The sequence below is a fragment of the Bos mutus genome, chromosome 21, assembly GCF_027580195.1.
Source record: "Bos mutus isolate GX-2022 chromosome 21, NWIPB_WYAK_1.1, whole genome shotgun sequence".
In the NCBI taxonomy this organism is placed as follows: domain Eukaryota; kingdom Metazoa; phylum Chordata; class Mammalia; order Artiodactyla; family Bovidae; genus Bos; species Bos mutus.
Window position 1 is genome coordinate 6,914,401 of NC_091637.1, and position 27,502 is coordinate 6,941,902.

Below are 27,502 nucleotides of genomic sequence, written 5' to 3' on the forward strand. Positions count from 1 at the left end.
ATTCAAGGCCAAATGGGATGGCTGGTCACACTGTTGTCAGTAGTTTTGAAGGCTGTCATGATGACATTCTTACCACAAGCTGTCTAGTCTGTATTTCAATATGAACCAGTGGTTTACGCTCTATCTGCCATGCCTTCTCATTCTGTGCTAACAATATCGAGTTCTGAGACATGTGAGTAATTAAATAACTGAGACTTTTCATATCTATGTTCTCCCCAGTGATTCTGTGCCACCATAAAAAAACATGCACATAAACACATATATCCTTTGATTAGAACTTAAATAAAAACCACAAAACACCTACTGGAAAACATTCATTCTCTTTAGAAACAACATGGGGGTTTTTTCTTAGATTTTTATTTTTACACATTCTTATGATATATCCCTTCAAAGGGAACAGGAACAGGTTAGCAAGATCAGCTTTTTAGATGATTCCATTCTAAATATACATTTTAAACAAACAATATCCAAACAACCAGTGGGGAGGTGAGAAACATCCCATTATCACTGCTCTGTCTACACAATAATAAACGTGAAAGGACTGGCTGTGTCCTCACCCTCTCTCACCATAAAGCTACTATTGTCTCTGGTTTTAAAGGACATGGAACCATGGGGTGACCTGTCACAGGGTCAAGGGCACGCCCTGCTCTGGGCTGTTCCAGAGACTTAGGAACCAACCACAGCTCATGACTCCATGCTGGCAAACACTCTTGGCAGGATACTTCTTGAAGATGTGCACTCCAACATGGAGATACAAATTAAGACCCAAGACACTTATTTTCCAATGGAGGTGGGTCAGGACATTAATAATCTATTCACCTCAGCACTCATTCCCAGGGTCACAAGCTGGGAGAGTGACACTGAGCTCAGCCCACATTTAAGACACACACAACAGACACCCCCCATTACCAGTCTGTCTTGCCATCAGACAACAGGCTGTCACCTTGACCAGTTCTCACCAATAAATAACCTACACAAATACCATTACCAATTACAATCAACATAAAATCAACTCTTTATATTAGAAATGAGGAGTCTTTGTTGGAAAAGCCGTCACCTCCCCTGACAGTTTCTGACAATCACCAGTTCATCTGGCAGACAACAGAAGTTTACACTTGCAATTCAAATAAACTTTCCTTCTATGCCCTGCTTCACGGTGTTTTAAAAATAGATCATCCTGAAAGCTGTACTGTGATGCTCCTCCACTTCCCGATTAGGAAAACACACTCTCTAAACTACCTGCTGTAGCCATTCCTGGCAGCTGAGATGTGTTCTGTGGAGGTTGAGGGCCATCCTCTGAAACCCAGAGGGAAGACCCTCAGCTTCCATAACTGCCCCAGTAACCACGTCCCACCTGAGGATGACAAAGCTGGGATCATCATTCCTCAGTGCGCTACAGGCAGTTAGGTCTGTGCTACTGTGTTAGGGGGAGGTACAGTTTAGACATTAAGTGAAAGAAACTAGTTTGGATTAAAATTTTAATACTGTGCTGCTAGAGATACTATTTTTATGTGACGCTACAGCTTTAAAGAAGCAAGCTTTAAAAACAATACCTTTGTGCAAAACACACCAGACAGAGCACACCCATTCTAGTATCTTCAACTCAGTGGTGTATATCTGCAGGGCTATATACTCTGTGGCCTGGGAGGTGAGTAGGGCCTTTGCTTGCTCCAGGGCCCCTCCTGGGTGCCTCCGGGCTGGGTGGCAACAGAAGCACCCAGTTCCTTCCCCAAAACATCTTATTCTGTTTAATGTATCATTTGTTTCCCTGGAAAAATACACCCCAACGGTCATGACTTCTGTCTAAAGTGCAAAAACCTCCCTGAGGTTGGTTGCCATCTTCCATCTCCAACCCTTTGTGCTCAGAAAGGCCTCCACCCCCATCATCGGTGGGTTGGGAGGGGCTTCTTTGGGAGGCACAACCCACCTGGGCTTCCAACTGTACTGTGCATGACCACCCTGCAAGTATGTGCTTCAGCTTCCTATTGTCTTTAGGGTCTACCTCCCACCAGTAAAATTAAATGTTTAGATCCTAAGGGCTAAGGTGCAGAAAAGCTCAAGTACACTCTGGTAGGAGCTGGCTACTCCAGAACTTGTTAAAACCAAAAAGAGTATTTAGACTGCACTACTTAATGACCTAGTACCAGGAAAAGCTGGTATTATAAGCCATTCCCAGTAATCCTTCCCCAACCCCCTGCCCCCACCTGGACCCAGTGCAGGGTTCCAGGAGCTTGTGCAAATGTAGCAAGTGTGCTAATCTGATACACTGCAGGAGGCTGGAGCTGTCTTCTCCATAGATAAAATACTATATTTTTAAAAGTTGTGCACATAGAAGGCAATTCATTCAAGTCTTAAAATGAATTTAACTCTAAGGTGAGTAACTTTTTCCTAAGATGAAATCATTTCACTTTTTTTAATCTGCCTATTTCCTATGGTTTCTTTTTTGAAAAGACTTTGTAAATAGACAAATGAATTCATTTTTCCCTTATAATGTTAGTTTACTATTTCATGTTAGCACATGTGAATAAAATTTACTCTTAAATATATTACTTTAATCCCATTGCCATTTAGGTGTCTTACCTAGGCAATTATACTTTCAAACAGATGCCAGGCACTTCTGTGACCAGGTGCAAAAATGGGAGAAATCATCTCTAGGAGTGGAAAGAAAACTCCAGAAAAAGGAACTTTTAAGACTAAAAAGATAAAAGTATTTCTTGTCAAAGTCCCAACTCAATAAAATTCCAATGCCTTTTAAGGCATGAATTAGTTTGAAATCTTTACAGATTATTAAGTAAAAAGACACTGCCTGGAGTACTCGAAGTAAAAAAAGGGGGGGGGTTTAATAAAGAGTTCACCTCCCTCCCTTAAAGTAAAGGCCTTTGTGTGTTGGTATGTTACCAAACAAGATGGCGTTTAAAATCAAATATGTTTATCAAAACCAGTGTCCCTCATTTTCCTCCTCCTGACTGTCTAGATAGAGGAGGGCAACCTTCTTCTCGTCCGAAATCACTGACCTCTGGTCTACCATCCTCTGCAGCTGCACCGTCTTATCAAATTCAGCCTGCTCCTTGCCCCTTTCCCCGGGGGCCTGGTGTCTGTCCCCAGCAGAGCCCTGAAAGCTCACGCCGGCTGCCAGGTCATTCCTACTGCTGGCATCTCTCCAAGCACCAGGCTCAGACACACTAGGAGCTTCTGCTTCCGTCCCTGCAGGGAAGAGGACTCTGGCCTCTTGTGTCCAGCGGGAGGTCGCCTCTACGTTACTCACGTCCATCTGAAAGGTAAACGAAGTTTCTTTGGGCCCCAGGGCAACGTGCCTTAGTGTTCTGCCACTGTCTGCAACCTCGCTTACTTCAGGGGAGTCTACCGAACCAGCAAGTGCAAAGGTTTTGGAAATGGGTCCGTGGAAGACAATGTGTTCAGAGGTCTTGGCTTCCGCGGGACCCAGCTGAATATGCCTAAAGGATCTGCTCACACCTGATGTTACTTCATTCCCTGACATGTCTCCTGCACTAGCTTCCTGGGGAGACTCCGAAACGGCCCTTTGGAAGGTGCTCTTTTCAGTCACAAGGATGTTCCGACCCACAGTGTAACTGCTGGTGGCCAGGGTCTCGTCTGCCGAGCCCTCTCTGTGGGTGCTGCTTTCTGAGTCGCTAAATTCTAAGGGCGGGGGAACGATCGGCTCGGTGGCTTGATGCCTCTGAGGCCCGATGGTAACATGCCTGACGGACGTGCCGTCCCCTGACCACGCTTCCATGAGCACAGAAGCTTCCCTGACGCCCAACTCCACTGCGCCTGAGAGGGGGGCTGCGAGCTGGGTCTGCTCAGTGAGCCCCTCCCGGGTGCCTAACTGAAGGTGCTTTACGGAAGTCTGGGTGCCCGCTGACTCTTCTGCTTGAGAAGAGTCACCCGCCTTCCCCACCCCAGAAACGGGGGCCTGAAAAATAACTTCCCTCTGAGCATAAAACTGTTGGGAGCCAAATGGGCTGTGCCTCCCAAATCTGGGAGGCTCTGTGGGTAGCTCTGCAGGGCCAGGTTCTTCTGTGCCCCCAGCCTCGGGACAGGCGGCATCAGGCCCTGGGAATATGACTTCTGTGGACACTGGGCTCTGACGGGCACCCAACGTAATGAGCCTGGCAGACCGGCTGGTTCCCGCCGAGCCCTCTGCCCAACTCGCCTGGCCCTCTGCACTTACCTCCACTGCCTGGGCGGCACGGCCTTCGGCCGAGACCTGCTCAGTCCTCCACATTCCAGGGGATGCTATCTGGACGCGCCCCCCAGACTGGCTGACGTCCTCCAGCACGTGAGCATGGACAAAGCCCGTGGGGCTGGTGACTTCCACGGTGGCCGACACAGGGCCCGGGGGCGAAGCCAGGCCTGCGTCGGCCTCCCCCGCAGAGGAGCTGTATAGCTCCTGGGTGGCCCAGCGCCTGAAGCCGCGACCGGCCTCCGCCTCCGGGCTGCCTGGGCCTGGGCTGCGCCGCCACGCCAGGCTGTCTCGCACCACCGACTCCACGGCCTTCTCGATCTCCCCCGCTTCGTCCTTGCTCAGCTCCTCCAGGTCTAACTGGTCGGCGTCCACCGTCTGTGAGAGGTTGACTTCGGCCACTAGGGTCACGGCCCTGCTGCCCGCGCTCTGGACTTTCTTCACGTCAAACGAAACACCCGCAGGCCCGCCCTGGCCCTCTCTGGTGAGGGCAGACAACTCTTCCTTCATGCGCTCCGGAAGGTTCTCCTCCAGCTGCTCGATCACCTCCACCAGCTGGTGCCTGGGCTCCTTGGAGCCTTCCTTAATGGATGTGTGGAACTCATGGGGTATTTTGATTTCCTTCTCAATGACTATGGGCTTGGCATGAAACTCGCCACTTCTAGTTTGTTCTTTCCAGGGAGCAGATGCCGTGTCCCCCTCCAGAGACACTTCTGGAACATCCACCGGCTTCACGACCTTCTCTCCCGGAACGTCATCCCTCCGCACTCTTCTCCGAGACCCCGGCACGATCTCATCCTGCCAGGAGTACCTGATGGTGGATTCCTCTTCAATGTGGATCTGCCCATACACGGAGCCTTCTTCTCGCTCGGGGGCCCCAGGGTGTTCGTCCGGAGTCGACACAAAGTAACTCTGCTCTCCCTCCAAGTCACCTGCCTCCGTCACTTCTTCCACATGAGTTACGCTCTCCTGGGGCCGCCTGGCCTCCTGACCTGCGTCCCCTGAGCACGTGACATCTGATTCCCCGTAAACTGCCTCCTCTCTCTCCTCAACAAGCCCCCTGGAGCTCGGAGACACGTCATCGATCTCCTCCACTTCGAACGGGGTAGAAAACTCATCTTCCTTCTCGCTGCTGACATAGCTCATGGGCTCTTCGATGATCTCCACGTTGACGACTTTTGCTCGCCCTTCTTTCCCCTTCAGACCGAGACGGATCACGTCTCCGATCAAACGCTCCGCCGATTTTCCTTTCAGCTCCACCTCTTTAGCATCCTTGCTTAACAGGTAGTCCAAGCCGGCTTCGTCCGAAATGTCAATCTCTTCAGTCAGTTTTGACTCCACGACTATCTCAGTCTTTGCTTTTCTGTCACCGGGAACTTCTTTCCTGTCCACATAAGTGACTTTTGTGTCTGGAAAAGACTCAGCGGATGCTTCTGCCTCAGGAGAGTGGGTAAACTGCTTCAGGATACTGGAAACGATGTTCTCAGCTATGGTTTCAGTCATGGAACCGCCTTTCAGAGAGGCTGTGGTGTCGCTGGCGCCCAGCGTAAACCCAGCCTCTCTGGTTTCCACCCCTCTCCCTGTCCCGTCACCAGCATCCTCCTTTAGGGGTGTCTGGAGACCCTGGGGGGCCACCTTTGCTGTGCTGTCCTGGGACGCCTCTAGCCTGATCGGTATCTCTCTCCCCTTCACACTTTCCTCCTTCAGCGACTCCTTCTCTCTGGCCTTTTCCCTCATCTGCTCGCTTTCTCTCTTTCTTGCTTCTTTATCTAACTTTGTCAGTTCTTCCCACCTTAAGTTTCTCTCCTCTGAAGCCTTCTCTTTGGAATCGAACATTTTCTCTTCTCGCTTTGTTTGAATGGTTCCTGGTCTGTTTCTCTCCTGCTCCTTTGTGGCTTTAGCTTCCGTTTTCTTCCCCCAAATGACGGTCCTCTCATTTGACCACGTGCCCTCGGAAGCGGCTGCCGCCTCCTCGGCCCGGCGTTCTTGGTAGGGCTCTGCAGCAGCGGCGGACTCTTTGGCTGAACTAGCGGGTGGAGCCTTTGTTCCTTCGGTTCTTGGCCTCTCAGGGAATGTTTTCAGTTGAGCTTCAGTATTTCTTAAAAGACCGGGGGTTGGAGAGAACGTTCTGAAGTTGGTCTGACCACTGGCAGTTTTCTGGTAAGCGTTCTCCTGCCAGGCAGTGGTGAAGGAAGAGTATCCGGAGCCCAGCACGTCTCTTCTGGCATCGCTCCCGACGGGTGTCTGAGAACGCGGCGCCAGGCTCTGCCGGAAGCTCGCAGGAGGTGCTTTTTGCCTTGAAAACAGATTTCTCTCATTTTCTTTCTGTAATACTGAGGTGGTATATTGATAGGACTTCTCTCTGAATTCTGTAGAAATTGAACAGTACATTAAATTGATAGTCATCATTACCTTTTTTCATCTTAAAAGCATCACCACAGATCAGATCTTATCCCGTCATAATATATACCATTACCACAGAAGGCTCATTATAAATGAGATATGTTGGGTTCCCAAATTACTTTTTCCGGTAGTTTAAAGAATCCCAGGACAATAAAATACAGCTCTACAAATGCTTCCACACAACACTTTTCTCCAATTACTGATCTTAAAATACTCATCCATCTTAAATATATCAAACGTGATCATAAAGCATGGCACCTTGTGCCAGTGAGGTTAGGGGTGTATTTATGTGGCAGAAATCTCACAGTTTGGAATCCTTCATTTCCACTTTGTTAAGGTAACTTTATTTTACTGATGAGCAGAGAAGAGCTTCATAATTACCAAAGATAAGAGTATATAACTACTAAACATTGAATGGTATTACCCCACCACCTTTTACTATGCTCTTTTTTTTCTTTCACTGATTTCTATGTTGGGTCAACAAATACTGAAGACTTTAACTTTTTTAAAACTTCCTGATTTCTTCGACTTTTATACTTTTTTCCTTTTTTCAAACATCTCATTTGAAAAGGTGCCAAAGGAGGAAGCCAGCCAGTCATCACTACTACAATCTGTCTTAATGTCATGGTTGTAGGACTGGGAGGCTGTCTGTGGGGCTTCCTGCTTTGCTCTGGCCCATCCACAGAGATGCTACCCTTGGGGATGGCCACACACCCCAGGGTAACTGCTCTAGGGGTGGTCACTGGTGGTAGGAATGTAGCCTGGCCAGCAGGACCATCTACCCTGAGGGTACCCCCTCATGCCTACCCACACCCATCTGCTGATCTGGATAGAGCCTTCTCATCCTCTGGGTCTCCCCACTGAAGCCAACCAGCTTCCTCTCAAATTCAAAAGCAAACTTGCTGGACATTATCAAAGACCAAATTCCATCCAATCACAGATGACTGGAACCAAAATTATTCTGAACCCGGTGACCTGTCATCCTGTGAAGTATCTAACCTGGGATGTTGCTTTTGAAAAATAAAGATGGAGGGTGTTTTTTTTTTTAATCTACCACCTATACAGATTGGCTGTTATAATCACTCTCCTGACAGTGGTAACCAATACATACATGTATGCCCCACGCACCATGATTCTGAACATGACAATACTCACGGAGCTGAACTACAGAGTAGGGTGTACACCCAACACATTGTACCTAATGGACTCTGCCCTCGCTTAAGAAAGCAAGCTCTTAAAGGTTGTACAGGTCCACGGGAGTTTTCTTTTTCTTAGTTATCCTGCAGCTTCTCTGGGTCTTTCTAATGAACACTAACTCTCTAATAGTCGGTTCTGCAGCCACAGGAAGTTTGGGCTTTGTGCTGCGGCTTTTGGCCTGGACAGAGGTCAACCTCAGGGCACTAGCTGACATTGCTGCTCGCATTGCCCTGAGCTGCCCACAGGGACACAGGCTGGTAGAAACGGTATAATCCTTTTATCTCTGCTCGCGACTTCCAGAGCTGAGCCTGCTGGACAAAGGAATACCTCCCTGGGCCTGTGTGAAGGCTGTACGTCTTTGCTCTGTAAAGGGTATTCCCTCCAAAGGGTGTGATGAGCAAATCCATTTCCACCTTCTCACTGGCTCTCCATCAGCCCTCTCCTCCCTCACCAAGTTGGGTAGGAAGAATCCTCAAAACACTAGCTAGATCAAAATGAGTTAATGAAGCCCTTTCCTATACAATCTCATTTGCATATTATTGAAACTGTGTGTGTGTGTGTGTGTGTGTGTGTGTGTGCGCATGTGCACACACGCATGCGTGTTTAATCACTCAGTCATGTCTGACTTTGTGACCATTTGGACTATAGCCCACGAGGAACCTCTGTCCATGAGATTTCCCAGGCAAGAATACTGGAGTGGGTTGCCATTTCCTTCTCCAGGGGATCTTCCCAACCCAGAGATCAAACCCACGCCTCCCGTGTCTCCTGCATTGCAGGCAGATTCTTTATCCCGAGCCATTGAAACTAAAGTAAATTCTATTTGGTGCTTGAGAGGTACGAATGACAGTTATCTGAAAACTCTTATCTAACCCCAGCTCTTCCAGATAAATGATACTTTACTCTTTATCCATAGAATAAACCTGTGCAGATGGACACCATCTTAATGTTAAATGATAAGCTTCCCTTATATTTACCTTGTGGCATGTTTTCAATGCATTCAACGATCAATATCTCCGGATTACTCTCTCCTTCCAGTAAGGCTCTGTAAAAATTATTTTTAAAAAGCTCATTAGGAAATAGAAGATGAGAAGTACCTCTGTAAGCTGTGGATTGGGTCGATGACACTCTGGCGCAAGGTCACCGGTCTGCAGATGCCACAGGGCGTGCAAGACCATGCCAGACCTGGCTCAAGCACCTATCAGCCAAACGAACAAAGGGGCCGGGCCTCCAGAAGGACTGGAGAGCCAAGAACTTCTAGAAAGGCCCTCCAAACCCAGGGCGAGAAGGAGGAGGAGACAGAGGGATGTGGACCCAGGAGGGGAGGCCGGGGACCTGGCTTTCCTGGGAAGTGGGGAGGGGCCCATGCCTGGCAGACCACCCGGGGCCACAGAGCCCCAGAACAGTAACACTACCAGTAACACTACTACCCCACCAGGGTCTCCCTGGAGTCAGAGGTCAGGGGTTAACTAGGGGCAGAGGAAGGGCTGACATTTGTCTGTAAATAAGGCAGTCAGGCTGCACGTGCACTTTTCAAACTGCGTTCCATGGGGACATCTTAGAGATGAAAACAATAGAGGAGAGATGGAAGGGGCAGGCAGAAAAGGAGAAAGAGCTTCAGCCGCCGCCTCCACCACAGCCCCCAGGGATCATTTCTAGGCGGCATCCAGTTACCTCCTCTGATAAAAATGGCAAAATGCACTAGACTCGGGGGTTTCTTTGGCCATGTCTAACTCCAAAAGTGTAAAACTATCATAGAGTATTCATTGTTATCCACATCTAGGACTCGAAGCTGTGAAGAGAGAGCAGATGCAAGCCTCAGGGCCTCTGCGCTCCACGGTGGGTCAGCCAGACCCAGGGCCCCGAGACCCTAGGATGCGGGCTGCTACTGGCACAACAGTTGTTCAGTTGCCAGGGCAACGTGTGAGGTCACCAACGTCAGTTCCAAGAAATACACTGCATAGGGCAACGGGCAAGCAGAAGTGGAGCCCACTTGGAAATGCTGACTGACCACTGACAGCCGGGCAGGCAAACACGGGAGGGCCGCCAGCGGGGACTCGGGTCAGGCAGGGCAGTGCCAAGTCCTGTTTCCACGGACTCAAAGGCGGTGATTCCCACACACGCGAGAGCCCCGTGGGCGGCTGGAAGAGGGCAGGAGCCCCCACTCCGCAGCCTAAGGAGAAGCAGAGACGAGGGCGAGGAGTTCCAGTCCAGCTGTGCACAGGAGGGTTCGTCCGACGCCCTGGGCCGCGCTCAGAGCCCCGCGCTCCACACCCGGACAGCCAGGAAACCGGACACCAGCTCGCTAATCCCACACCCTCCCGACCAGGCGTGTTGGGTTCCCCAAACACAAATAGAAAATGCCGAGGTCCCTACAGGATAAAAAGGCACACGTTGAAGGGAAAGTCAGCCTGTGGGGGGTGCACCCAGGATGGCACCAGCAGGAAAGGCAGTGTCCTATAGCCAAGGGGCCACAGAGGGTGCCGAGAAGCCAAGTCCTATTTCAGCTCTTCCCTCCGCCTGCTCGGGAGGAAGCCTCGGGTACCACAGGGTGCTCTCACTGGCTGCCCACAGCAGGCAGAAAGGGCCTGCAGGGTGTCCTGGCCAGCAGAGAACAGATGACAGGTGGGCAGGGTGCTCAGGATAAAGACGCCCCTGCAGGAAAAACACCTTCCTTCTCCTTCATAGGGCCATGGCTTTGTTCCTCTTTCAGGGAAAATCCAACTCGTCACCAGACTTCTAGAGTGCAGGACCCTAAGTTGGGTACCGCGGTTCCTAGGAGGGGCACCAGACCTCGAGGGGTGATAGGGCCCTAACACTCCCACCCCCAAGGCCTTTGCCAGACCTGAGACGGGCACTCTAAGCAGGCTTCGACCCTGCTGTCTGTCTCACCAAGACCTGGCAATCCCACACTGGGCCGATGGTGCGTATCGTGGCCGACGGTGACCAGACAGGCAGAGACTGGGGCCTGGGCCCTCATCCCTGCAAGCCGCCTGGGCCTCCCTGCAGGGGTAGAGATGGCACAGTCTCACACACACTGTCGATCGAACCCCGCAGACAGAGCCTCCAGACCACGCTAATGAAAGCACAGCCAACATCATTTGTGATTTCAGTCACAAGGCCCCAACGGGAAAGGAAACCCCCTGAGGACTCAGGCCCATGGCAACACCCCTCCCGACAGCTGGCCCGACCGGCGGGTGTCACCTTGTCCCCCTGGCTGCCCAGCACGGGCCTCACAAGCGGGGCCGCTGGTGCTGAACCCACGCCTCTGTGAAGCCCCCAGACCAGCGGCGCCGCCCGCCTCCCTGTGACACGCCCCCCTGAAGCCCCCAGACACGCCGGCGCCCGCCTCCCCCCCAGACACGCGCCCCCTCCTGAAGCCCCAGACACGCGGCGCCCCGCCTCCAGTGCTGCCCACAGAACTACAGCAGAGGCAGACCCAAAACCTCGGGGCGAGGCCACGAAGGGTCGGTCCCCTCAAAAGCTTTCAAAGGAACAGTTTTTAAGGAATAGACTTGTACAGCTTTAAGAAATAGGTCAAGCATTCTCCGGTTATTTTGGGAGCGGAGGAATAAAGCTGCTCAGAGCCACCGTGCTGCTGAGAGATGCCAACCGCCTGAATCATGGGCTATTACTGAGCGTTTCATAAGGCCCTCAGGTTGGCAGCCTCGAGGGGCAGGAAAACAAGCAAACGTGTGCGGGAAAACCAGGTCGGCGGCCTCCTTGAGGCCGCTGAGCCAGGCCCGCGGGTGGAAGCAGCACTGATGCGGGGCCCGGCACTGACAGACCCCCGCGGGGGCTGACCCTGGGCCCCCGCTGGGCGGCCGAACCTGCAGACAGCCCAGGGCACGCACGCTGTTGGCCGCCCTGTGCGCCCACCAGGCAGGGAGAAGAGTCCGGGAGGCAGAAGCTGTTTCCAGAAGCAGCCTTGGGGGGAGCCTGCCTGGTCCTGGTGGAGAGATGGTTCCCCAGGCGCTTCCTGACAAAACACACGTGGTGGGGCTGGGGGGAGGGGAGCGGCTGGGAGAAGGCTTCCCTGCGCCCCCAGCTCCAAAGAGCCTAGGGGACCGCCTGCCACTCTAGATGGGAACTGGGGACCGGAGGGTAAGGGAGGAGAGGGGGGCGGAAGTCCTTCTGTAGGACGGGCATCGCCATCGGAGTTGGAAAGGTCTGCCCCTGGCACAGGCGGGTCAAAGACTACAGGCAGGCAGTGGTGCCAGGCGCCTCTGGTCATTGCCTCTGCGATCGGGATGAACGCACACGTGGAAAGTCTGTCAAATCCAGAGACAGGGAAAAAAAAAAAGCGGACGCAAAAAACAAGATTAGGAATAAAGCAGAGAAGAGAAAGCACAGGGCGTGGTGAGCAGAGAAACTTCCAGAATCAGGTTGCCTGGATTCAAACCCTGCCACTTCCTAGTCCTGTGACTCCGGCAAGCTGCTCAACCCTCTGTGGCTCAGTTTCTGCATTTCTGAAACAGGGAGCGTTGTCTGTGGTGCTAATTAACAGGGAACAGGTTTATGGTGTTAATTAATAAAGTGACTAGAAAGTTCTCGCAACAATGGCTGTCACAGAATACATGCTCAGTAAAGGTCAGCCATGGTCATTACCCACATCATTTTCTACTGGTCTCAGAAAACTGATTTTTCATTAATGAAAATAATTCAAGAAGGGAAGAGATTCTGGATTACCTAAAGTCATGGTTAACTGAGGGGTAATTCATTTACACAGTGATGTGGGGCTAACGACCAGCTGCATCTGTTGATCCTTGATCCTAATTGTCTATCCTTAAAACTACAAGATTTTATTAACTTCAGATTTTTCACCTAATAGGCAGATAAGTCTCAGCATTACACATTTTTATAAGTTTTCCCAAAGCGGGATTCAACTTTTAAAATAACAAAATGTATTTCTCCAAGAACTTGAGAGTTTTCAAGAAATGTTTTCCTTTGAACAAATACATAAAAAGGTATAGGTGCTCTTAAAAATAATGGAGCAACCAGAAACATCATTAAAATGATAAAATTACCAACATTAGGCGCTATCTGTATTGGATATTCTCAGTTAAAACCCACCGCGTCTGCCCACTGCGATCAGATAAAGGGGGTTCTGTATGTACATCCTCCCCCAACACAGACACATCAACACAAGACCCTAAAGGACTTTGCCATGAACTCCCCAGACAGGAAATCTTTGCACTATACTTCAGTATCCGCCAGGCAAGACTAGCTTTTGTGTTTGAGAAATCCTTTGGCCCTGCTCTCCATTTTTCCAGGGGAAACTTAGAACTGTTATACTCTCCACTCCCAAAACATAAAAAACAAAGCCTCTTTGTAAATTCTAATGGAGATTTCATCATCTGTACCCCAGATCAGAAATCCAAGAGGGGCCCCTGCTTACCCTCAGTTTTGTCCTTTCTGGACTCAGCTTACTCTGGGTAGTTCTGCATTTTTTGTTTCAATTTTGACTATGTTCACCACCCCCCACACAAAACACAACATGTTTTCTAACAGCCTACTCCTAATGATGGGGTTCTGTCCTCTTTTGGTGCAGGGGGTGGGGAGGGGGGATTCTCTATTTTTCAACTGTGTTTCTACAAATTCTCAATCTGTAGCTTATAGGCCTGATCTTTATGTCAGCAGCAAGGGGCTCAGGACATGGTGGGTTCTGAATACCGTCGTATTCCTATCCCCCCTTCCCTATCCTTCAAGGCCCAACTCAAATCCCACAAACCTTGAAAAGCTCTCAGGCTACCTTGGCCTGAAGCTCACCATTTCCTCTCTGAACCATCGGTACCAGATCCTATCACCAGCGGGAACCCGTGTGGAGTATTTTCTTGGAACGTGCGTTCTATTATTTTAACATCTTCTTTGACTTTTCACTGAAGCACACGCCTCCCTCTTCCCGTGACACCCCCTCACCTCCCCCTCTTCTGCGTACGATGTTCAAACCTCTGCCATCCTCCAAGACCCAGATCAACGTCACCTCCCTCGAGAAACCTCCCTGATTCTCACAACTCCCTTCTGACTCCAGAAGCCCCGAACCTGGGGACGCGTCTTATGTCCCGCGGTGTAGGTAGGAGGCTACCTCTGTCCATGTGGCCTTATCCTCAGCACCCAGCCGCACCCTTCTGACCCCACTGAGCAGGCATCATACCCTGCATGTGGACTGTCTCCAGAGCAGCCTGAGTGCACAGCCCCAGCTCACAGAACACAGCTTCACGGGCAAGGTTCTTACCCACCCATCACATGTGCTCCTCCATGGACAGCCCCTAAAACCAAGCTGCCCAAATGCTTGGCCTTGCTACAGACACGTTAGCTTAGTCCTCAGGTCCTTGCTTTGGCTGCCCCCTCAGCCCGAAAGGCCCTTTCCTCATGGTCTCTTCCTGGCTGCCCTCCCTGCAAGACTCAGAACTGCCTCTTCCAGGAAGCCCGCTCTGCATGCTCCACGAGCCCCTCGCTAGGTCTGCCCGTTCTTTGTCCTGTCCTCCAGCCTGCTGGGTGACAGGCTCAGAGCTTTCTGGATGCCCCCAGGGGCTCTGCAGACAGCGATGTGGGCACAGGTCACCTGGGATCCTGTGATGGAACTTTGATCAGGGCGGGCGCAGGACGTCCCAGAAGCCTGAGGTGCCGAGTGACATCAACTCTGTGGGGCTGCAGGCCTGTGTGAGCAGGGCCCCGGAACAGCGCTTCTCTGCCCTGGGTGCACCTGGCAACCACCCCTGCAGCTGAAGCACGACCACGCTCGGGCCCACCCGGCGCCAGGTAATGGGAACATTGAGGACTGGGCCCAGGAGCCGCCGCTTCATCAGCTTCTCTGGGTGACGCCCTCATGCAGATGCAGCCGAGAACCAAGCCCTTGCCTGTTTCTGAGCATCTCCCCACTGTCACTCAGCCCCTCGTAAACAAACATTCCCCCTTCAGGAAAACCTCGAGTGATGGTAGACAAGCATCTCCAGGCAGACCGGCACCAGGCAGACGAGAGCGAGCGCAGCCGTGCCCACCTGCCTCCTCCGCACCCCCTTCTCCCAGCAGCCTCAGCCTGGCCTGGGGCTCCTGCCCACCATCACCAGCCACATGGGGCAAAGGGCTTGTTCTTGGTCCACCTACCAAGCCAGGCTCTCCCTGGACACTGACCGACCAACTTGGCTTTGGTGAAATCCTCCAGCCTTGGACTCTGAGGTTTACTTTGTTTTAATTTTAATATTTTATTAAATTACATATTTGTGTGTTAGCCCCTCAATCATGTCCGACTCTTTGCGACCCCATGGACTATTGGACTGTAGCCCGCGAGGCTCCTCTGTCCCTGGGACTCTCCAGGCAAGAATCCTGGAGTGAGTTGCCATTTCCTCCTCCAGAGGGTCTTCCCAACCCAGGGATCAAACCCAGGTCAGGTTTCAGGCAGATTCTTTTACCACTGAACCACCAGGAAGGCTATAAACTATAAGTTTATATATATTAATTATGCATTACACCATTCTGTTATTATCGTTTCTTCTTCACGGTGAAGGTTACTGGAAAGGGTCGGACACCTGGGTTTGGAAGGGTTCACAGCACTTGAGAGCTGGCCTCCACACAGCGCAGAGTCAGCTGCGCTGGGCTGCACTTCCAGCTTCCCGGAGACCAGCCCGCCCCTCCCGTGGGAAGCGCGTGGAGGGGTGACAGCTGACGAGCAGCGCCAGGGGGCAGCCGCGGCGGGGAACAGTCCAGCCGTGAGGGGGAGCAACGCTGGCTGGCTGCAGCAGTCGCCCACCTCAGCCCCCTGGGGCGGTGAGCAGCCGGGCAGCGCGGGCCCCTGCACCATGGTCCCTGCCGCCCTCCGGGAGGCAGTGGAGGGAAGGTCAACCTCCCAGGGACGGTGAGTCAAGGTTCATAAAGACCAAATGGGCGCTTGTGAAGAGGAGTTTTCAGACCTGAGCTCAGAATTTGGGCAGGAGCACAAAGCACTGAGAGAATCACATGAGACACAAGGATTTATCTTCAGGACACTTAGCAGTGATGGGAAATGCCAGGCTCTGGGCTGCTACAAAGAAGCGGATCAGATTCAGCTGCCTGCATGCCCTCCAGGTCTGCAGGCGGCTCCGGTCTCAGTGCTGAGCCCTGGGGGCTGGCGGCAGTTCTAACCACAGGGCCGGGCTCCCCATCCCCACCAAGCTCACCTGGCCTTCAGAAAGGCACAGTGACTTAAGTCACCCGCTTCCTGGGAAGGACGGATGCCTCCTACACTCCTAGGAGTTGGCCACGTTAGTCCCTAATGGGTGAGAAAAACAGATGCCCAGCCACAGACAGGAGTGAACTCTGTCCCTGCGGATATGAGTGAAAAAAGTTCAACCACCACCAAGAGAAAAGCTAAAAACACACTAAGCCTTGAGGAAAGCTGAGCTGGGAGGGTTGTGAACACCCCCCAGGAAGGGGAGGCCCTGACCTCTCAGGCAAGAGGCCCGCCTGTACGCGCTGACTTCCCACAACAGGGAAGTGGGGATAGGACGCAAAACCCCGGAAAGATGAGGTGTAAAGTCAGAGTCTCTGGACTCCAACCCAGAAGACTTTTACAGGAAGGAAACAGGAAGATCCAATACACTCTGTAGAGAAAAGACTCCCTCAAAACCAGGCCTCGCCTAACACGGCACAGGTGTGGGTTTTCTAGGCAGCCCGGCGTCTGCCCTGGAAGGCTGGGCCTCCCGCCCCGTCTCAGCCCGTGGGTCTCGGAGAAGCCGACCCCTGCGAGCACTCTGTTCCCTGGGCTAAGGGCAGGCACGGGGCCCAGCAGAGCCAGAGGGGCCCCGGGAGTCCTGCTGGGAAAGGAGCCCCTCCTCTGCCCACGTGTCTGGGGGCTACAGGGACGAGAGCCTGCAGCCGCTGGGGGCCCTCCTGCCATGGCGGGGCAGAGCAAGGCAGGGGCCAGAGACACAGGGCCAGACCGCCAGCAGCGCCACCCGGGCACCGAACCCGCCATGCCGAGCGGACAGCTTTATCAGTTCTGTGAGGAACAAGAGCCTCCTTTGACTTGAGCCAGTCTGAGAAGGGCTTCTGTCACTGGCAAGTGACAAAAATCCTAATTAATGCTTCCTTCCCCCAAACAAAGCCCAACAATTTTGATGTTTTCCTTCTTAGTAAAGTTTAGCTTATCTCATTCAGCATGTGTTTGAACAGCCTGCCGATCTGATTTTGCCGTCGCTCATCCCATGAGGTTTCCGGGGAGAACGTGGGGAGATGGACCTTGGCAAGCACAGACCGGCAAGTGTTGCCTCTGCCTTCCCCGGTGTCCTGACCCCCCACCAGCTTGGCCCCGGAACCATCCCTCAATCCAGGTGGAGGGTCCATGCCCCTGGGCAGGCCTGGCCTCTTAGTGGCCCCTGTGGGTCCAGCCCAGGGCCTGCCCGACAGCCTGCTCCCTCTTCACTGATGGTAACATGAGCCCTGGCCAAAGGCTGGTTGAGGCAGGTCTTCCAGAGAGTGAAGAATCAGTGAGGCTGGCCCCAGGCTCCAATGTGGATGCCCAGCTTACACTTGTAGGAAAGAAAGCTGCTTTTAGATGCACATCAAAGCAACCAGGTCGCTCTGATGTTCAGAGTGAGGGTAAGATCAGGAGACCCCACCGACAGCCCCCAGGGCATGCTGATCTGGGCTGGGCTCCATCGCTGCTGCGTGCCCCAGCCTAGGAAGGGGTTGGGGGTGGGCTTCAGTCCCCTCCTCCCTGCTCCAGGTCTAACTTGCCCATCTGCTGACGATGATGGCACTGACGACCAGGCCTCCTGGGATCAGCCACAGCCAAGGCTCCAAAGCTCACCCACACCCACTATTGATTCATGCTCACAGCAACCAGGAGTGAGGGGGCATCGAGTCCACTTTACACGGCTTGGTGGGTACGGCACAGGCCCCGCACCAGCCTGGATGCCTGCTTCTAGACCCTTCCCTCACGTGCAAAAGGGGTGCATGGTGTCCACCACCTGAAGGGTGACACAGGCAGTGAGCAGCCTCAAAGGACTTAGCACTGCGTCGGGCAGGCAGTAAGGGCTCAGTAACCAGTCATCTCACAAGTGGGGAGCCTGGGTCCCTAAAAGCCCTTCTGCTGTAAGCATCTGCGAGCTGGGCCCTCCGGTCCAGTTCTCATTGCTTAGGAAAGCTGCAAGCGGTGGGAGGTGCCGCCTCGGCCAGAGATGGCTCACCCCTGGGGGCAGGAGGTGGGCGCTCAGGGCAAGCACCACTCTGCGACCCACAGGTCACGCCAGGGACACAGGGCCATGGCCTCCGCCCCTCTGAGGGCTCCGTGACTGGTTCATCTGGGTCGATTGAATTCAAGTCAACATCTTCATAAACAAAGCCAGGCACCTGGAGCTCCCTGCTGATCTTTAGGCAGAGACGAGTTTCTTGAAGGATGAACCCCTGGAGACAGAGTCAGAGCCCCGGGGTTTGAAACAACAGCACGACAACTGGCAGATCGACTCAGACTTTCTGGGTCCGAGTCCTGGTCCTCTCCTTTCTGGGTCTGTAACTAACATGGTACCTAACCCCTAGGATCCAGGGAGCTGGCGTGTGTACAGCTCTTCACTGGTTCCCTAGACACGCAAAGGGCAGGCAAGGGGGCAAAAGTCAGCTACTCCCAGCACCAGGGGGTGCCCGCTCTGTGATCTGAGTGGGACCCTGCCCCCCTCCCCACTCTGGCCCTGGACACCTGGCTTGGCAACCCTGGGGGCTGCTCCCCGCTGTGACAAAGCCATCGCCTCTGCACGGAGCCTGCAGGGGCTGTAAAGTGCTCAGTGCAGCACCCTTACCTGTAGGTTGCCACCTCCAGGCTGAGGCCAGTCTTCACCTGCACGAGATCCTGGTAGTCCCGCAGCCGGTCGGCCATGGCCAAGGTGAGGGCTGCCTTCTCATCCTCCAGGTAGGCGATCTCTCTCTAAAGAGAACAGAAGTTTTGGGGATCAGGGGGCTGGAGCTCTGTGGCGTCCAACACAGAAAGAGATGAAAAATTTCCAGATTTATTAAAAACACAGTCATTGCAAGGATAATTTTTAAATACTGTATTTCTCCCACCTGGAAAATTTTTGTTTTTTTTTAATCACTTAAGGAATATGTGATTAGCACACAGAATTTTCTGTTCACACTTCCTAATAATAATGAAAACTTGTAAAGCATTTCTACACCTTAGACATCAGTCAGCATAAGTAAGTAAACACACTGACACTGGCGAAGTAAGATGCTATTCAAAATAAGCCAAGACTAGAAAGCAAGGATTTTACTATATTTAAAACAGAAGTCACTCAGATCTGAAACAGAATTTCCCCCACACTCACAATTTCCCCAGTTATATAAGCTGATACAGACTTCTTTGCTTCACCTAGACAAGCTACTTTAAAATCATCTGGGAGAAAAGTTACATTAATGAGACAAGAAAACATTCAGGGCATAAATGTCAAAAGTCAGACCTGGATATAAACCTTTATGACTGTTCTCATAGCACAGTTCTCATATGGTTAATAAGAGCTCCCGGGCACGTGTTCACATTGTTCCCACAGCAGTTCCGCTCCCGCAGGGTTAACTGCATCTGTCCATGTCCCGCCGGCTGGGAGACACCGCAGGGCGCTGCCTGCTGCCTCCTGCACGCCCCACTCCCCTGCCTCCCCCCATCCCCACCCCCGTCTCTAGAAAAATGTCCTTTACATACGAGTCATACAACACACAACTGGTGAACCGGATTTAAAATGAAATGACCAAGAGAATATTACCTTCCTCAAAATGTATCAGTTTAAATCGACAATATATTTTAATAAACACAATGGTTTCATTTATACCATTTCCCAATTCTGCACTACTCTGCATTAACAGTTTTACATAGCATTTTATAGTTATGCTGGGGAATAATTAGCTGAACAAATACTTAGAACTTTGAGTAAGTCCACATACTTTAACTTCTGGTTTGCAATTATTTCTGTATACAATTAACTAAAAAGCTTACATTCTTAGACAATTGTCTTTGTGGAATTTAAAAACTGTAAGACTATTGGGAGAAGGAAATCTATTTTCATTTATCACATAATCCCTCCATCAAAGGCACCTGGCAACAGGCTGACCGTCCAAAATCAATAGTGTCTACGAAACTAAGGAGTGAATGCAACTAAGGTCTCAGACTGGATTTACCACCTAAAAAGAAGCATGATCAGCATGTAAATAATTCTGCTTCTCACAGCAGTTCTATACATCTAAACTAATAATTGCTCTTATGTTCTTTTTGTCTACATAAAGTATTTTAAAAACAAAAACTGAAGCTACTTCGCTTTGAAAGCGAAGAAGTAATTTTAAAGCAAAGCAGTAAATTTAAGAAGTGCTAGGTAGTATCTGAGGGTGGATAAGTGTAAACACCCTCCAAAACGGGCATTATAAAGAGGTTCATCAAAGCAGACCATTGGCCAGTCTTCAGTGACAGCTACCAGAATTTGGTCACGCATGACATTCACATATTCTGTAGTTAAGTCTCAGTGTTAAAACCCCATGTTCCCCCATTTTACAGGAAGTATAAACTCAGGTACAAGGTTACAGTATGAAATGTTTTGTAAACATATGAATCCTTCCTACTAGAGAAAATTCTACCTAAATATTAGAATTTGATGACACATAGTAATGTCTTTGCTGCTGCTGCTGCTGCTGCTGCTGCTGCTAAGTCGCTTCAGTCGTGTCCGACTCTGTGCGACCCCATAGACGGCAGCCCACCAGGCTCCCCGTCCCTGGGATTCTCCAGGCAAGAACACTGGAGTGGGTTGCCATTTCCTTCTCCAATACATGAAAGTGAAAAATGAAAGTGAAGTCGCTCAGTCGTGTCTGACTCTAGCGACCCCATGGACTGCAGCCTACCAGGCTCCTCCGCCCATGGGATTTTCCAGGCAAAGTACTGGAGTGGGGTGCCATTGCCTTCTCCGATGTCTTTGCAGAGAAGTTCATATTGCTAAAATGCTTAGGAAAAGAACCAGACATATTCAGTTCTCTAACCACAAACCTCCTAGCAAGTTAAGATCTCCCAGCCATGCCAAGGAGGTAGCGTGAAGATTTTTCTCCCTCCCAGGGGCCCAGAACAGGTCTGTACCCCACAAAATAGAAGAAAAATCAAACTGTGTTCAAGTTACAATAAGAGCAGTTCCAACCACATCCCCATGTGAGTCAAGTCTTTCTAAACTGTCAAAGGAAAACTCATTGACTTTTGGAAGCAGGAACATAAGAATTACTGGCTCCCAGCAGTCTCCACAGGAATTGTAACCCATCCTGCTGGTTGAATAAAGCGTCAGACTTGGCCTCCAGTTCTCCAGAAGTTTTCAGACCCTGGGCCAGGCCAAGGCACTTGAGCCTGACACACAGCAGCGAATTCTAACCCAGGCAGAGCAGTTTTGCCGAGTGACACAAGAGCTGGGAAAAAGGTCACCTTTTCAGTTGCTATTTTAGAGCACTTCTGGGTGCCTCACAACGGATGACGAAATGCAAGCTACACAAGGGAAAGCATGCTGCGCTCAGCGTCCAGAGAATTTCCTTTCTCTTCACCCAACGTGAGCGGCTCCTAGCTAAGCACATCACCCAGACACAAGAGGAAGAGAGTGCAAAAGTCACCTTGAATGCCGGAGCTCGAGGCAATTTAATACTATGATAACCTCATTTAGATGCAAAAACTAAGTGTTAATAACAATGCATTGACTGGATGCTAAGTATTTGCAGCTCTGACCCAGGCCATTCTGAACTCCAGGCTCATCATTTTATGTTATAAGAGCAGGTGGCTATCTCGGAGGCATTTCAAACCCAACTCTGCTCTCCCACCCAAGCCCGCCTTCCTGCACCAACCCCGTTCCTCCAGCTCCTCTGGCCCCAAGCCCTGGAGAGGACCTGATTTCTCCCTCTCTCCCACCATATCCAATCCATCTGCAAAGCCTTGGGCTTCAACTTCAGGGTGAAGCCTGACCTCTGCCCTTCGCTGCTGCCCATGGCCCAGTCGTCCAGCACCTCCTGTCTTGATGGCAAGGTCTCTGAAAGAGATCACCCTGCTCCCACCTGTGTGGTTGGAACTGCACTTAACTTACAGTCTGATTTTCCTCCTCTTATTTTGCGGGATGCAGAACTGTTCTGGGAGGGAGAGAATTTTTGTGTTACCTCTTTGGCATGGCTCGGAGATCTTGACCTGCTTAGCAGATTTGCAGTTAGAGCACTGAATGTGTCTGATATTTTTTTTCTAAGCATTTTAACAATAATTAAATTTCTCTGCTACAGTCCACGGGATCACAAAGAGTTGGACACAACCGATGCGACTTAGCACGCACAAACTTCTTTGCTAAGAAGTCATGTGCAACACAGCAGCCAAGGAGACTCCCTGAAGACACAGGTCACCACTCCTCTCTGCACAGAGCCCTCCAGCGGCTTCCCACACGCTCAGAGCAGAAGCTCAGGGCCTGCGGTGGCCCCCTTCTCCTCCCCCACGTGCCCTGGTCACACCCGCCCCTGAACACGGCACTGCTTCCACCTCCAGACCTGTGAGGTCAAGGACTTGTCCGTTGGGTCTGTTATGTTCCCTGCTGTACCCCCGGGCCTTTAGAGGCCAGCTTGGCACACTACGTGCTCAATGTGGGCTAGTTTCATCACCCTAGCTCACAGATGGGGAAACGGAGTCTCAAACATGGCAGAGCCAGAAATGAGACCCAAGCGGGGCAGCTAAACTGACTCCATTACAATCAAAAGAAAGTTCTGTCATTCACACCTCAGTGGTTGTGTAAGCTGTCCAGGGCCAGCCTCGAGGCTAAAAGCACACTTTCACAAGCCAAAATCTCTGTGTTTGTGGGTAAGGCTGGTGTAAATCACAAACGTCTTCCAGTTTTTGCCTGAAGTCCCTTCCTGCAGACTGGAAGGCAGGGTTCAAGTCATCTGTGCTCAGTCGCTCAGTTGTAACCAACTCTTTGTGGCCCCATGAACTGTAGCCCGCCAGGCTCCCCTGTCCATGGAATTTTCCAGGCAAGAATACTGGAGTGGGTTGCCATTTCCTTCTCTAGGGGATGTTCTCAACCCAGGGATCAAACCCACATATCTTACATTTCCTGCATTGGCAGGCAGATTCTTTACCACCACACCACCTGGGAAACTTCAAGAAATCTGAACCATACAAAAATGCTGGGGACTTGGATGTCCGTTCATCAAACTTCTCTGGCAAATCTGAGGCAAGGGGCCTACCAGACAGGCCTAAGGCATGTAGGCCATCTGGGAAGGCCCACTTTTCCCAGAGAGGCCTGGTGAGCAGCTTTCCCCCTCAAGCTGCAGACGCAGCCCAGAGCCTGGATACTGTGTGAGGGTTCCTACCTCCAAATAGGGGTTTCCATTAAACCATACGGGAAACAGAAGAAAATAAATGAATGACTTAACTCTAAAACTATTCTGACAGCAGCCAGCTGGAAGGGTCTGAAAGCATTTTGGAATTTTAGATTAACGGGCACCTCTGTGCTAGTCCTTAGGAAGAACAGGGATCATCACTGTCTGAAAGCAAAATGAACACTGATTTAAAGTCCATTTTAACAGAACAGACAGAAGAGAGGGAATAAACTAACTGGGTTTACTAACTGGGTGATCTATGGGCCTCAGTTTCATCATCTGCAAGGTGGGGCAAATACTGGTACCCACTTCCTAAGACTGGCATGAGGACTGAGAGTGAATACCCATGTGATGGGCTTCGTACCTGTGGTACCCGGCTTCAGTTCAGTTCAGTCGCTCAGTCGTGTCCGACTCTTTGCGACCCCATGAATTGCAGCACGCCAGGCCTCCCTGTCCATCACCAACTTCCAGAGTTCACCCAAACCCACGTCCATCGAGTTGGTGATGCCATCCAGCCATCTCATCCTCTGGCGTCCCCTTCTCCTCCTGCCCCCAATCCCTCCCAGCATCAGAGACTTTTCCTATTAGTCAACTCTTTGCATGAGGTAGCCAAAGTACTGGAGTTTCAGCTTTAGCATCATTCAGCTAATTCTTAGTAATGAAACTTTTATTACAGTAAATTAGTTAAATCAGGTCTTATATTTTCAGTCTCCCCAGGGTAGCTTCTTTAGAATTTGAAAACATCAGGAGCTTGGGGTTAAATCATCAATACTCACTCTTAAACAAAATTTCTAGCATTTCTACATTCCTTAAAAATAAAACACTAATGCTTGGTGTTGAGAGTCTTTTGGAATGCAACTTGAAATATGGTTGCTTTAAGCTAACTGATGAAAGATTCAGGGTATGGATAAGGAAATACACGGTACGATAAAGCCTGCAAGTCCTTATCAACATTTTCCTTCCTCTTTATTTACTTTTAGTGGAATGAAGCAAATTCCAGTAAGAGAGGTACTACCGGACAGGAGGGTGGGGTCCTGGTTCTGGGGCAGGTGTGACCCCAGGGAAGGGCCCTGGAGTCCCAGTGTCAAAGAAGGTAATCTGAACTGCATGTCAAGTGCCCACCTCTACTGGAATCAGAGGAACTCTGCTTCTGTTTCATATCTGGGGGCAAACTTAAAGAGTTAACAGGGAGCAAAAGGGTTCTGCTGCTAAAAGGAACACTGAAACCAGAGCTTCCAGGTCCAAAATGAGCCCAGTGGGCTATGACTGCTAATGAATGGTGAGGACTGAGCCCACCGAACACGCCTCAAAGAAGGCTTTTCCAAAGCTGCTTGCACAGCAGGGACCCTTGACGTGTAGCAGGGGTTCCCTACAAAGGGGTTCAGTAGGCAGGGAGCCTGGCAGACACTTCCCTTTGGTTAAAAGCTCTGTGAAAGCCTGTGTTAAAGATACTTTCTAGCTTTCACTCAACACAGAACATAGGGCCCTCTGGAACTGGTGTCCCTGGCCACCGTCACTGGAAAGGGAAGCGCTGTAGTGCAGAGTAAGTTCTGGAAACCAGCACACATTTTGCTAGTGCCTCCTCACCCTAGCTACAACCCTGGCAGGAGGCTTTTGCAAATCATGAGGCAAAGGCCTAAAAACCCACAATTCAAAAGACTAAGTTCCAAACAACTGGGTACTGTTTCACTTCATGATTTGCCATCCAGACTCCAGCTCTTTGACAAGGGAAGCCCCAGGGCAGTGCTAAGGACCAGGGGCAATCAACAGATACCTGCTGATTAATTGTACCTATGACGTCACCACAGGCCCCTATGCCACAACTGCTTCCTTTACTTCCGTTTTAAAAAGTACAAAATCACTCCAACACAAATTGTTAACTTGAAGCTATAAACAGTTTCCTTTCAGATACTTCTGAATTTGTGTGGATGACACACAAATTGTGTGGATGTGGTCTTAAACTGTCATCCTAAGAACTAATGACAGTTAGTAGGATTGGGAGAAGGCAATGGCACCCCACTCCAGTACTCTTGCCTGGAAAATCCCATGGACGGAGGAGCCTGGTAGGCTGCAGTCCATGGGGTCGCTAAGAGTCGGACACGACTGAGCGACTTCACTTTCACTTTTCACTTTCATGCATTGGAGAAGGAAAGGGCAACCCACTCCAGTGTTCCTGCCTGGAGAATCCCAGGGACGGGGAGCCTGGTGGGCTGCCGCCTATGGGGTCACAGAGTCGGACACGACTGAAGTGACTTAGCATAGCATAGTAGGATTGGGGAATATTTTCAATTCTAACGCAGTCTGGGGAGAACCGGGGCTAACCGCAGGACTGGGCTGGGTGTACAGGTTATAATCCAGCCACAGGTGTCACCTGTCAGTGTGAGAAGCCTGAGCTTCGCTTCTGTGGATGAGAAACTGTTTATAGTACCTGCACTTGTAATAACATCCTGCCAGAGACCTGCCTTAACCCAGTTTCTACCCAGAGATCTGGCATCAGCGTGTACTGTGAGGAAAACATCTCCGATCAAGTTCTTCTCTGCATTAAGATTGCTGCCCCTCCCCAAAACAAACAAGGCGGTGGCGGCCCAGGGAGCCCCGACCAGCTGCTTCCCACAGGGAAACCATTCTGGCAAAATAAAAACCCAATTTGGAAGACAATTTATGTTTTCACCAGAGGCGTCCTAGTGGGCAACGGTGCTGCCACTTTGAAGGACTCACGATAAGGGCTTGGCATTGCCGAGAAACCTCGCAACGCTGGGGCCTGTCTGAGGAGGAAGGAACTGTTACCTCTGGAAGTCACTTCGAGGGGCTTCCTGGTCGACTTTAAAGTGAATTTAGTCGGAGAGGGCAATGGCACCCCACTCCAGTACTCTTGCCTGGAAAATCCCATGGGCGGAGGAGCCTGGTAGGCTGCAGTCCATGGGGTCGTTAAGAGTCGGACACGACTGAGCGACTTCACTTTCACTTTTCACTTTCCTGCATTGGAGAAGGAAATGGCAACCCACTCCAGTGTTCTTGCCTAGAGAATCCCAGGGACGGGGGAGCCTGGTGGGCTGCCGTCTATAGGATCGCACAGAGTCGGACACGACTGAAGTGACTTAGCAGCAGTAGCAGTCCTTGAAGTACAGGAAATAGCAAAGAGAACCTGGAGCCTAGGGAGTCATTAGCCAGGATGCACCCAGGCCAGCCGAGGGCTACAGAAACTGACAAGCGGAGCAGGACCCCGCCCCTGGGCACGAAGAGCCATGGCACCGCACTCTACATCCAGCGGGTGATCTTGAGGCCGCGCCGCGGAGTCGGGCGGTCCCTTCGGCTCCGGGGTCCCCAGGGGCACCCCCTGGGCCGGGCCCGCCCGGCGGGGACGCCGCTCCCGGCCTGAATGAGGCGCTGTCCGGGGACCCCCCACCCGCCGGGCGCCCGGGGCCGGGGCGGGGGCTTTCCAGCTCACCGACCTGCCGCTCCTCGGCCTGCAGCTCGGACGCCTGGCGCACCCGCAGCAGCTCCTCCTCCAGCAGCGCCCGCAGCTGCTCCAGCTCGAGCACCTCGCGCCTCAGCGCCTCCGCCTCCTGCGCGCACAGCCGCGTCTCCTCCTCGGCCTCGCGCCGGCTCTCCCTGCCGCGCCGCAGCGCCTCCTCCAGCTCGCGCACCTCGTCTTCGTACCGCTGCACGGTCTCCCGCCAGGCCTCGGTCACCAGCAGCGCGCAGTCTTCGTGCAGCTCCCGCAGGCGCGGCGGGGGCGCGGCAGGGCCGGCGACGCGGCCGCGGTAGCGCAGGGTCAGGCCGGCGGCGCGCGCGCGAAGCTCCCGCACATCGCGCTCGCGGGCCGCGTCCAGGCCGCGGCGTTCTGCCTGCAGGCGGCCCAGCAGCGCCTCGAGGGCGGCGCGCGCGGCCAGCTCCTCCTGCAGCTCGCGGCGCTGCGAGTCGAGCTCGGCGTCCAGGCGGCCGCGGGCGGCGCGCGTCTCCTCGCCCAGCAGCTGCAGCTCCCGCAGCTCGCGCCGCAGGGCGTCCCGCTCGCCCTGCGCCAGAGCCGTGGCCCAGCTCAGTTCGTCCAGCTGCCGCCGCAGGCCGCGCGCCTCCTCCGTGCACCGGGCCTCCGCCTCGGCCCACAACCCCTCTTGGCCGCGCCGGCTGCGCAGCTCCTCCTCCAGGAGCAGGTTCTCGCGCTCCAGCTCCCGCACCCGGCACACGTAGTCATACAGCCGGGCGTTGAGCTCCTGCAGCTCGGCCTTCTCAGGACCCGTGTGAAGCCGCCAGGACAGCATCTTGCTGGGGTGCGGGGCTCCTCCGGCCGCCTGCTTCCCTCCGAACCCGGTCTTGTCCCCTCCGCCGCGCCGCCCCGGCCCCGTCGCCGCTCCGGAGGCCCGCAGACTG

The 27,502-nt window shown here is 52.1% G+C and overlaps 1 protein-coding gene across 2 annotated transcripts; it reads right to left on the reverse strand.

The window, feature by feature from the left end:
* Nucleotides 1–337: 337 nt before the first annotated feature.
* Nucleotides 338–27,502, reverse strand: SYNM (synemin). 2 transcript variants are annotated; one of them, XM_070358178.1, is made up of 5 exons: nt 26,584–27,500; nt 18,574–18,698; nt 8,779–8,846; nt 4,193–6,573; nt 338–3,271 (listed from the first exon to the last, which is right to left on the reverse strand). In XM_070358178.1, the coding sequence occupies exons 1-5, from the start codon at nt 27,391–27,393 to the stop codon at nt 2,933–2,935; spliced, it is 3,723 nt and encodes a 1,240-aa protein (XP_070214279.1). In that variant the 5' UTR covers nt 27,394–27,500; the 3' UTR covers nt 338–2,932. The 2 variants fall into 2 exon arrangements, with proteins under 2 accessions (XP_070214279.1, XP_070214278.1); XM_070358177.1 differs by having other exon boundaries at nt 338–6,573; nt 26,584–27,502.